Source organism: Ostrea edulis, chromosome 2 (assembly GCF_947568905.1).
Source record: "Ostrea edulis chromosome 2, xbOstEdul1.1, whole genome shotgun sequence".
Lineage (NCBI taxonomy): Eukaryota > Metazoa > Mollusca > Bivalvia > Ostreida > Ostreidae > Ostrea > Ostrea edulis.
The window spans coordinates 31,714,943-31,727,731 of record NC_079165.1 but is presented as its reverse complement, the minus strand read 5'-3'; the positions used below and the strand labels follow the sequence as shown (position 1 = coordinate 31,727,731).

The 12,789-nt window shown below is 32.1% G+C and overlaps 1 protein-coding gene across 3 annotated transcripts in view; it reads left to right on the top strand.

The window, feature by feature from the left end:
• Window positions 1–4,090: 4,090 nt before the first annotated feature.
• The window catches only part of LOC125682517 (heparan sulfate 2-O-sulfotransferase 1-like), a 37,096-nt gene continuing 28,397 nt past the window's right edge, over window positions 4,091–12,789 (top strand). The window contains exons 1-4 of one of the 3 annotated variants that reach the window (XM_048923147.2): window positions 4,092–4,448; window positions 6,091–6,197; window positions 6,792–6,818; window positions 11,540–11,713. In XM_048923147.2, the coding sequence (XP_048779104.1) occupies window positions 4,337–4,448; window positions 6,091–6,197; window positions 6,792–6,818; window positions 11,540–11,713 (420 nt within the window). In that variant the 5' untranslated portion in view covers window positions 4,092–4,336. Of the gene's footprint in view, window positions 4,449–6,090; window positions 6,204–6,791; window positions 6,819–11,539; window positions 11,714–12,789 lie in introns of all 3 variants that reach the window. The other 2 variants (XM_048923146.2, XM_048923148.2) reach the window with 2 other exon arrangements.

The window sequence follows — 12,789 nt, the reverse complement described above, 5'->3', positions numbered from 1 at the left end:
GATTTTATTATTTATTTTTTTATTATTCTTATTACTGTTGTTTTAAAAAAAAAAGAATGTGCTGTTTCTTTATTCGTAGGGTAGGTTTTTAAAGTACTACCGGACTCGGTAACCGTGGCTAGCTGGTTTAAATTTTCGTAAGGTAGGTAATTCCGGACTCGGTAACCGTGGCTCTTTCGTAGGGTAGGTACTACCGGACTCGGTAACCGTGGAGGTAGGGTAGGTACTACCGGACTCGGTAACCGTGGAGGTAGGGTAGGTACTTCCGGACTCGGTAACCGTGGTTTTTCCGTAGGGTAGGTACTATCGGACTCGGTAACTCAGTGTGGCTAGCTGGTTTAAATTTTTGTAGGGTAGGTACTACCGGACTCGGGTAACCGTGGAGGTAGGGTTGGTACTACCGGACTCGGTAACCGTGGAGGTAGGGTAGGTACTTCCGGACTCGGTAACCGTGGCTAGCTGGTTTAAGTGTGCAGCAGAACATAGCAATTATTTTGAAGGTAGTAGACCTGTTGCACCTCGACCCAAAGATCTAAAAGTACAATGTGTTAGAACATAATGTTAATATAAGAAAATTTATAATACCGACAATTTAAGATGGACGTACGATGTGTTAGAACATAATGTCATAAGAAAATTTAGAATACCGACAATTTAAGATGGACATAATAAATTTATAAATACATAGTGGACCGAAATTAGTGACCAGAAGTAATTACTCCGTAACCTAGGTGCACATTAAGTAACCCTACAAGTGACTATTTCAATCAGGTAAGTGTACTAGAAATACATGTACAATGTACTATATATGTACTATTGATTCCACGCTAGATAAACACAGCTCCCCGCTTTTGGAGGCTTTGCCTAAAGGGGCGTATTGCTTTTCCGCAAATGTTGAAAAATGTTACTTTTCCGCAAAAAGTGTGTTTACGTTTCCGCAAATAAATAAACAGCTATTATTGTACCCAAGCTTTATATTTCCGCAATTTACCTGTGGCGTTAAGCCCGACTCAAGTGATTATAAAATCCTACGTGCCTGCAGAATCTATGACTAGGTTTCCACCACGAATTTGGGGAGTTGCTCGAGATATTGGGGGGAAAGCGCACCACAGTTAATGGGCCAGAGTCTGCTCATGAATGCCCATTTCAATTCCCACACCCAAATATACGTGTACTCACGGACGTGTTGCAAAAACTCCAAACAACTACATCAAAATCATGTCTCTGACAGCAACAGTACGCAAAAGTGACAAAGGAAAACTTTTTTTTAAATCAAAACAAACCAGTCAGTTCAGTCAGTCTAGTAAGAGTTAGATATTAGATATCAAGTATTCGAGACATTATAAGAGTTTTAATATATTTTGCTAGCTTTGATTTTTCATACTTTACAGTCAAGTTACTCAAAATAAGTCATATCTATATTTTTTTGGTCATAGTAAATGACGAGGACGTCATTTTACAAAGAGGGGAAGCATGTGACAGGGTGATATTTTTCTAAAGTAAATATATTATTTCATTATTTAGATTATGAGATCATAATGGTCAGTAATAGCACCATGTAAATATTTATAGAATATAGAACTCTCCAATTCCATTGATTGTCTAAGTTCCCTCTCTTTACTATTGTTGACATTTTGAATTGTCTTCTAAGAATATAGAAGTGTTTTCCAGAAGATTTTCCTAGTACAATTTGACTGTAAGTAAATATGACTTTCTTTTGAGTTTTTATGATCATATATAATTCAAAGTACATGTGCTTACTTTGAATTAATACATTTGCTGAATAGTTAGATTTTATGCATTTTCTATGATGGTAATTGAGTAAGAGTGATCATATGCATTTCTACATTATCTTTAAGTTATCAATTACAACTAAAGAGTAAAATATATAACAGTATGAATGTATATTAAAACTATAAATCATGATTGAATCAAATGCAGTAGTTTAAATATGTTATGTGTGAATGTCAGAGTGTTCAGTAGTATTCAGCTATTTTTACCTTTTATGATTTCCTTGTGTGAATAAGTAATGTAACATTAGTTTCACACAAGTATTTGATATTTCATTATTTCTATATAGATTTATTACCAGCATATAGAATATTCTGGACCTGACCAAAAATTTGGCTCTGTGTCACACATAGGTATGACATTGCATTTTTTTGTATATTCTTTGCATTATGATAAGTTCTGAATATTCTTATCAAGTTTATTAATAGTCTATGATTAATTAAGTGCAATAGTCGAGTAAGATAAATCTATTTATTATTTATACCATATAGTAATCAATAGTCAAATAAATCCTTATAAGCACTATTAAGGGGAATAACTCTTGGTTATAAACTGTGCTGAGCAAATGAGTTTTCTTTGTTGATATTTTTATACTATATGTTTTAATTCATGATATTATATCTGATATTCTTGTTATATATTTCAGAGTTAATTAGAAAAGAATACAAACTCTGATAGAACCCTACCATTGGTGTTGAGTTGTTTATATACCTATACAATCCACACTATTACATATGCAGAATATGTGAAACATGAAACACAAAGCTTCCTGAATGGATTTTATAAGGGCTGTCCGGTACAAATTTGGCGCCTGAACAGACGCGTAAGATGTTCTTGTTGGCACCAAATTTATACATTTACAGTTTCGAACATTTTATACATGTAGTGCCACTGCTTAGAAATAAGAATAAATATGCCATGGAAATGCTATATGTTTTTAAATGTAATCCAGGTTAAAATACTTTGTATCCAGGTAAGATATTTGCGGAATCATAATGCTTTATATTATTTGCGGAATAGTAAAAAAAAAAAAAAATAAATAAATAAAAAAGAATCGTAACATTTTTTTGGGAGGGATGGGGTGGGGGGCGTAATGAGCCGGCCTAAAGGCGGTCCCTAGGATCCCCTGCCTCTCAGATTTTTCCCACGCCCCCTTCTCTTATTGAGGAAAGCAGTACGATATGTAATGAATATTCCAAATATTAAAATAGTATCATGGTGTTGTGATCGCAGGGAAAAGGGGGTGAGGTTTGGGTTAAAACGATCGATATCATTATCACGGTCGCTATTACAATGCTCCTAAAAATGAAGAAAAGAAAAAAATAGGCAGAAATTGTACAGGACATTTAAAGTTGAAGATGAAATTCTTTTCCTTATTCCATATGACAAATATAGCCAGCAAAGAAAGAAATTCCTAAACTTGTACTATCTGATAAAGAAAGATGTTGAAATTATAAATTGCTTCTCTAGAGGTAGATTCTTTCGATGATAACGATTTATGTGAAACAACGTTAACATATCCATTCGTTTACTTGAATTGATACTATACGTGCAATGGTCCCATCCTTCATTCTGTCACATAAATTTCTTAGGAGTAATTTTCAATCTGGACAACTCCATCTTTATATACTTATAAATGCCCTCTTTGGGCTCTGAATTAGAAATAAATGTATTCTATTAGATATTGCCGTACATGTGATAAATGTGTGTTAAAATATCGTAATCAATTCTCGAAACAAACAATTTATTGCGATTGAAAAGTACAATGTAGTCCTATATTAGGGTGCCAATATTTGAAAAAAGTAATATTCATGTTAAACTACTACATGTAACAATATTGAATATCAAATCACTTATGCATGTTTAACTACTAACAATATTGAATATTAAGACCAAATAAACCTGTTTTATAACCGGTATTTTCAATTCTTGTAATTTCTTTTTATTCCGCGGTTGTATTTTAAAGCTAAATAAAAAAAAAAATTAATCAAATATTTGGACTTTCATTGGTTTGTCATTATCTCAAATTGAATCAATTGTGTGACTTAAAACATGCATGGACGAACAAAGCCGCGGGATATACAATGTAACATGATTGTACAATTTGATTTTTCTCCAATTAAATTCATTGTGTAGATAAACATTAAGACTTTTATTGTTTTGGCAAAGCCGCGAGATATAACACGTCACCATAAAGCGATTCCCCTTGATGTCCCCCAACGTATGCAAATGATATAGTTTGCCAAAAGCCTAAATTATTAGTTTCGGATATTGATAAAAACTTATGCAACTCATGTTACGAAACCATTAAAAGAAATGAAATATGGAAAGAAAGAAAAAGAATTGAAATTGTTAAACACCACGACTAAAAGTAAATTATGAATACATATGTTATACGCAACTATGAATGAGATCGTATGTTAACTATACAGATTGACGTGAAGAACACAACAGAAGCCATGTGTGATGGAGAGTTACAAATATCGACAGTTTGATGTGGTGGGAGGCTGATATTTCATAATTTGGGACTGTTACATGAATTCAGATGAAGTTGTTTTCATGGAGAATGCAAAATCGCCAATGTGGTGTTATAGCGGCAGTAGTGACTTTTTGTACACTTGCGTGTGTTCATTTACATGGGGAACTTAGAAAGCTAGGTTTGTACACAATTAGCAACTGTGATTACTTTTTGGAATTAATTGTTATTTTGTAAGGGAAAATAATAGATGCCTTGTCATTACTAAAACTATATTTAGGCATGTTGGAACGTTAATATACAGATATGGACACTGGAAATTCAGAGATCTTAAATGTATTAATTCGCTCATGTTAACATGGGGGGGGGGGGGGGGGGGGGGGGATACCTCAATCATACCTTTGACCCAATTAGTGTACATGTCGAGCAGCACGGTATTACACATTGTCATGTCATAGCTGAAATACATAAAGGGGAAGATACGGTGATTTATTAATTAGAATTCATATAAATTCAGTATGTGTGTTATAAATGTGTTCCCGGTACATAAATGATAATTCCGTGAAACACCACTATAAAAGACTTATTCAACAAATGATTTTAATCATTTACAATATTGTGATGGTTTACAAATATATTCATTTTAGATTAAAAAATAAAGATCAGACTCTTTTGAGTGACCAATTTTAATTCATAACCAGTTACTCCAGTCCACTGAATATGTTACAAACTATACATACATATATATATATATATAGGTGATAAACTCATCGATGATATTGAATAGAAAAGGAAAGAAATAAGGCTGTCTTTGTGGAGAGAGACATGTCTAGTCATCTGAATACTACACAGCATAATGCAAACAATATGTAAAAAGAGTATAATGGTGCCTTGTTTTTCAATGTATAGAAGAGGAATTATCTGATAAGCAGTCATAGGGAGCTAAAATATCTGTTAAATTTTAAATTTCAACCATTACTGCCAACAGCTATTTAAACAGCTTCCTATAAGGTGTTATTATGTCTGCTTTTTCACATTATGTAGTTCTGAAGGTTTAATTACTAACATTCAAGCCTCAGGCTACTGTCACAAATTTATCATAAGAATTTTTTGTTTGCAAGTTTTGAGTTTCAAAAATACTGCCTGTTTATTTTTAAGGCCAAAAAATTAATTGTGTGATTCCTATTACATGATTTTTAAAAATAGGGCAGTAATGTAGGTTGGATTTTTATTTTAAAAAAATATTATTTTTTTGTGGACAAAGTATTAAAAAGGTCTGTAATTCCAGTGGATATTTCATAATGAATGAAAAACATGTCTGATAATTAGTATGATACTAGAATACAGTGTAAGTGTCACTCAAAACTACGGTACCGCCCATATAACTTGTTGACGTTTTAAACCTAGTGTCATCAACACTTTGGGATAACCAAGGGCGGAGGATTTAATTACAATAATTGGATCCCGATCTAAAACTTATATAAAGTAGGGCTTAATTACAATAATTGGATCCCGATCTCAAACTTGTAAAAAGTAGGGTTTAATTACAATGATTGGATCCCAGTCTCAAATGTATAAAAATTAAGATTTAATTGCAATAATTGGATCCCGATCTCAAACTTATAAAAAGTAGGGTTGGGATTTAAAAAAAAATAATAGGGTAAGGCGGGAAACTGGAATCACAGTCACACAATTATTTTTTAAGCATAACAGAAAAGTAAGAAAAACTTCAAATATTACTAGAAATTTGGATATGAAAATGATCATACATGTACATGATGTATGTCCCTTTCATTAAATATTATATGCAAAATTTTGGTTAGGTTCTGCTGTAGCCCAATTACAAGACGAGAGGACCAAGTCCAGATCCTTTTCCAATTCTTTAAAATCAGGTCATCACCCCAGACATTTATCTGCTGCCAGTGACCAGGTACATGTAAGTAAATGTAACTATTAGATATAACTAATTGATTTTCTTGTATTGTGTTTAGATTTGAAATGACCTGGGCTTATCTGGTGTAATTATATGGGTGTAGTAGATACTGTTTAAAAAGAAAATATCTGTTCACTATTGAATATCATGTGAGTTTATATTATTTTACATGGGACATTTATCTCACAATGTTTTTAGAATTGCTCTTTTTATATTGCCAAACAAATTCACTTAAGTTTCATGTTTAGAAAATTGAGGTATGTACACAGCACCTGCTGAGAAGATGATTACTTCTTTTCTGAAGAAAGCTGTCTTAACAAGTAGTTTTGGCATTTTCAGTACACATTGTGAAAATGATCTGTTACGAAAATTTTGTAGTATACCCTGAAAACTTTCTTGTGAAACAACTGATGTTTAATTTGAAAGTTTGAAACTTACATGTATAGTCCTAATAACTATTTGGATATTATGGTTTTGGAAAATGAATTTAAGCATTAAGAATATTTAATTTTGCATGAGGTTTATGGTTAGATACAATTATCAACTGCTACTATTAGGCCAAGACAATGAATTCTTTATGTCACTTTTTAGCAAAAGAAAGTTCCAGAAATAGTCCAAGTAAGTTTATTCTTGGTTCACACAGATGCATGCTATATTTATTATGTGCCATGCTTCATTTTCATGGAAAACTATAAAGTTCTCTGTAGTCTCCATCATTTCATCTCAACCTCTGTAAAGGAGGTTGTGCTTTGGTTTGTTTGTTTGCCTGTCAGTTTGTAAGCTGGATAATGCATACAGTCATGTGCCTAAATGTGTAAAATAGTGTGGAAAAATCGGAAAAATGTCATAATCGATACTCAGTCATAATCGGAAGAACTGATTTGATCAATGATCGATATAATCAGTATTTACATGTAGTTGATAAATGTTTATTGTTTTGGGGGTTATTTCTATTTAGTTTTATGGATATGTGCAGCATACACACTAGCTGGTGTCACTGAATTCCCACTTTTCAATGTGGAGTCCACTCTGACTCTCTCCCACACATGTCTCGATATAAAAGTGGGATTAACAGACAGATGAATCTCAGGTTAGATATTAATTAGTGTACAGGCGACAATCGATTATGAAAAATAGAATCGATAATCGGAATAGAAGAGCCAAAAACGATCGACAATCAATTGTCAGCGACAATCATTTCATCACTAGTTTAAAATGAAAATCGTGGCACGGCCTTATGATATGATTGATATATTGGTAGAAATTTCTTTGGCGAGGGGTGTGTGTGTTAACTATAACAGAGTTTAATTCAGAGTTCCCAAATTGTGTTGGTCCACCAGGCATTCCCAATACATTTTGAACATGATGGATAGAATTAGAATTTTAACGGTCCAATGTCTGTCAGATTTTACCAGTAAATTCCTGATGATTTTGAATTTGTATGTAAACATTTCATTTGTTACGACAGACAAAGTATAACATACACATGCTGTGATTTTCTAATCTGGAATTATGATGATTTACTGCCATTTAGTAAAATGTTATCACTGAGGTTGCATTCCAGTAAATTACATTCTGCTATATATTCTTACCAAAATTGTGCAACTTGAAGTAAACACTACTCTTTCAATAAAATGAGTATGTTTGGAAAAAATCCTATCACAAATTGTAAAACAATTTTTCCTCAACAATTATCAAGCAAAAAGCATGTGTATAGTCATCCAGCAAGGCACACAGGGTTGTTTACCTCGAATACAAGCAGGTGCTTGAAATTCAGATTCCTGTCCAACACAACCCCCCCCCCCCCCCCCCCCATCCCCCTCTTGAATACAGCTTGACAAATATTCAACATGTATCTTCTTTTCACACAGTTTGTGCAATCTAAAAAGGAAATGCTGTGATTTATCTCAGAAAAATTATCAACCTGTCTGGCATGAAAATGCCAGAATCAGAATATTTGATACAGAGATGGGGAGTGATTTTGACAAAAGACTGAGAACAGAAATGATATTATACTCAATGAAAAAGTTGTTTTAGAAATCGGAAAAAGAACATGCATGAAAAATAAAAGTTTGAACAAGATGTACACTCTTTTCAATGATATTTATACATCTTTTTGATCAATTGTTTGATGTCTTGTAAATTTGTTACTTTTATATAGTATATTTTGAAAATTTACAGGACAGTTAGTTGTCCTATAGTTTTACAAACCCTGTTAATCATCTCCAAATGCTGTTTGTGCATCTGCAATAATTTAAGTCACAATGTAAAACAATCATATTTCATATCTAATGAATGGATAATGGGATTTTTGTAATTATGGTATCATTTTGAAGAGTTTATTGAACGAAAATTTATTCTAACAGGGATTTACAAAATTTTGATTACTGCTTGATTTATTTCGACACAAAGAATTTTACATTGAAGTCTATGATAGGAAGAGCATATCTTATTAAAATAAATTTTCATACAAATATCTTGGTAGAAAGTTACATGTACATATAAACTTTCTCTTTATGAAGATATGAAATAAAAGTAATCATTTTGATACTGCACAATTATTTTTTTTTAGAAAATAAGATTTTCTTATTTTACCAAAGGCTGATTACTCTTCCAAAAAGTCTCAAGTGCAAAAAGATCAGCTTCTAATCATTTATTAGTCATGTAAATTTGATCTACTTCACTTTCATCTTTATTTAACAATAAATATTTATTTTGATTTAAATCATTTAAAATTGTTAATGAAATCTCCTTTCGTTATACATTGAATACCTTGAAAGAAATTTTGATCCCTATATTTTCAATAGCTGATGATATGATTGTATTACTAGTACCTGCATTGTGTTTTCTGAATTGGTTGGGCAGTATAATTATTATATTCATTTTAGAATACACATTGGTTCCAAAACCTGTTTGTAGCACAGTTTGATTTTATTAATAATTACTAGGTGAATGTAAATTAACAGTTTAGTGTAGTATAGTCCCTCAGATACCAAGAGCTTCACCATCTAGTGTTTGTGATGTAATAGTATTAACAGCTCTTTCTCCATGTTCAACATACCCGAGTCTTGCACTTTATATGTGTAGGGTAATTGTTCATATTTTGTATAAAATGAATGGGACATGTAAAATATTTAAAGATGGGTAATTAAAACTGCATGTTTACAGCAGTGGAACCACTTTTTACATAAATCTGAAAATTTATGTAAAGTACGTAGTTGGAATGTTCATTGCATGATCTACAAACATATAATCAGATTAGATACTAGTATATTCAATTGAATTTCTCTTATTGTTTGGAGAACATATAGCTACCATTATTAAACTAGTCATATTTTATTCATAGCAGGTGTTTGATCAAATGTGTGTGTGAGACCATTCAAGGGTTGTAATGATAAATAGATAATTCAGTTTAATCGGTACAGGTGGGTCATAATATTTAAAAGCACTAGTTAGTCAATGAATTTGTTATTATATTCAATATTGCATTCACTGTTTGCTCTCTGCATTTTACTCTGTCTGTAGTAAAAGACATTGAAATCTGAATATCACTGTATTTGATTTCCTGTACATTGTTTAACAATGTAGACAAAACAAATCCATGTTGTCGTGACAATGTACTTCTGAATCAGCACTTCAGTCTTTTTAACATCACATCTTAAAAATACAAAATCTGATACAAAGAATTTGGATTAAAGTGTCTAATGGCGGATGCCTCCTTTTCACTTTACAATGGGGAAAATGTTCATAACGTGTGTTACAGGTATTAAGGTCCCTTACATATTATATGATAATTGTTCAGGATTACATTATACATGTACTTTAAATTTCCTGTAAGTTCAAGAAGAAACCGAAAATCTACTAGTAAGATACATTAGATAAAATTATATTGTTCTAACACACTTTGTTGACTTGAATATTAGGATTATGAACAGTTGGAGATATGTGATAAATAAATTTTGTATATTCAACATGTATACAAAAATATTCAGATAATATACACAGATACATGGATTTTCTGTTCCAGACATTTCATGAATGCTGAAGAAGTGAATTTGAATGAGAGTATAAGCTTCTATAACTGGCTTACATAGAAATAAATGTGATTCTTTATCACCGATGATAAGACAGTTCTGCAACATTTCCAAAAAAATTCCCTGCATCTGCAGATTCTGAAACCTTTTCATTAGTTTAGTGGCAGCAGAAGTTTTAATGCTGAGAGCACACTCTGCAGCACATCTTATTAGAACTATGTAGTAGCCCAGCCAAAGAACAATGTTTATTCTTTCTGATATCCATAATTATGGAGAATATGAAAAGACTGATGTGGATTTCAACTGATTTCATTCTAATTGACCATGCAAACCCCACCCAAGCTTGATTGTCTGAAGTGCACTGCATCTTTGCATATATGATGTATACATTTAGTTGCAGAGTTCCCGAAACATGCTGGTGCACTAGGCATCCTTGGTAAATTTTTAACATGACTGCATGATATTTCAATTTCAATGATCCAAAACTCCAGTGGATTTTAAATCCTGATGTTGTTAAATGTGACCTCAAAATTCACATTTGTGCAATCATAAAAAATTTCATCTATTACAATTGACAAATTATAAAATAAATAAATGAATGTAAAAATGTTTTGATTTATGCACATTTTGTTATTTCTAGTAAGTATAAATGTTATCAGTTTTGTAAAAAGACGAAGCCGACATGATAAAAGAGTACTTGAAGAATTGACTGCTCAGTAAAACTTTGTAGTAATTAATGTGGAATCTGAAACTGCAGGAAAGGACATGTAGAACATGCAGCCGACATGATGGAAGTACCTGAAGAATTGACTGCTCGTTAAAGCTTTGCAGTTAGGGTGGACATATGACTGATAGAAAGTATCTGACCATAAACAAACATTGGACAAAATTAACATTATAATTTAAAAAGTTGTTACAGAAATTGAAAAAAACATAAATGGAATATGAATAAAAGTTATAACAATATTTAAGCTCCTTTTACTGATATTTACAAGGTTTTTCAATCAATTTTTAAATGTTAATAAATTTGTCACTTGTTTGGTAAATTTTGAGTTGTCCTATATTATAGTTTTTTAACCATGCAGTTTCGGGAACTCTGGAGTTTATTATTTAATTTATTAATTATACATGTACTGGTATGCATCTTACAATTTTAGTAGTACTGTGTGAAATGAAAATTGTGAATGTAAAATAACATATATACCAATGAATGATATCAGTTTAAATGACAACTTTTGACTAAATGTATCAGTATCTGAATCATAATTGCATCTGCTGTAATGCATTGATTTGTGTGTTTTGTAGGTTGAGAATACTGGCCATGCAGATGAGGACATGGTTATCATCTATAACCGAGTTCCCAAAACTGGCAGCACTTCCTTTGCAGGGATTGCATATGATCTTTGCAAGAAAAACCATTTCAATGTTCTGCATGTCAACACCTCCAAAAATGCACATGTTATGTCATTATCAGATCAGGTATGTGAATGTCTGTCAAGTAGAACGGGAATCAGATTGTTTTTGTGCTTGTTGAAGACATGGCGATTGTGCTAGATCTTGGACATCTACAGTATGATGCAATTTAACACGTGCATCTGTTCACCTACAATTTCTACTATACATTTCATAGAAAATTGTAATGTCAAAAAAACAATATTGTTATTATATTTTTCAGAGCATTATTTTCTTATTCACATACATGAAAGCTTCAATAAACAATTGCCAAGAATATTCATGTTTCAGTTTTAAAAGTTCTTTACAAATACTAAAATTATGTGGAGATATAAAGTCGAATTGAAGTTTTACTCATTTTAATTTCCCACAATTTTTAAAATGTGTTGATAGAGGGTTGTGTTTAGTCTCACTTTATAAGGTGAGAGATATATTTCAATCAAAAGCCTAGATGTTGTCCAGTTGTATTTTACATATGATTTATTGGTTTTTAAAGTGACTAAAGTTTATTTTTGTTGTTTGAACACATGTACTAAATGACTGCCAACCATGCCAACAAAAGCTTTCTGTTATGGGTAAAACTTCAAGTCAACTTTAGTCCACTGTGGCAGTGTATGGGTATGTACTAAATGACTGCCAACCATGCCAATAAAAGCTTTCTGTTATGGGTAAAACTTCAAATCGACTTCAGTCCACTGTGGCAGTGTATGGGTATGTACTAAATGACTGCCAACCATGCCAACAAAAGCTTTCTGTTATGGGTAAAACTTCAAGTCGACTTTAGTCCACTGTGGCAGTGTATGGGTAAGTGGACCTGGGTTGCTCGTGACAGTGAAAGTATTAGTTTAGTATAGTGTTTGTGAAAGATAATTAGAATTATTGGCAGCGTACAAAAATGATTTTAAAGGAAGAGTATGTACTAAATAAAATTATTAATAGAATTATTTTGTTCTAATTTGATAATTTGGAATATCATAGATGTAAGTTATGCAGATATGATGTACTTACTAACATATCCGCATTCTTCATTGGCATGGGTGATAATATGATATCTATTCAAATGCAAAAACAAATTTACAGTTCCTCTGTTGCTGCTACTATTG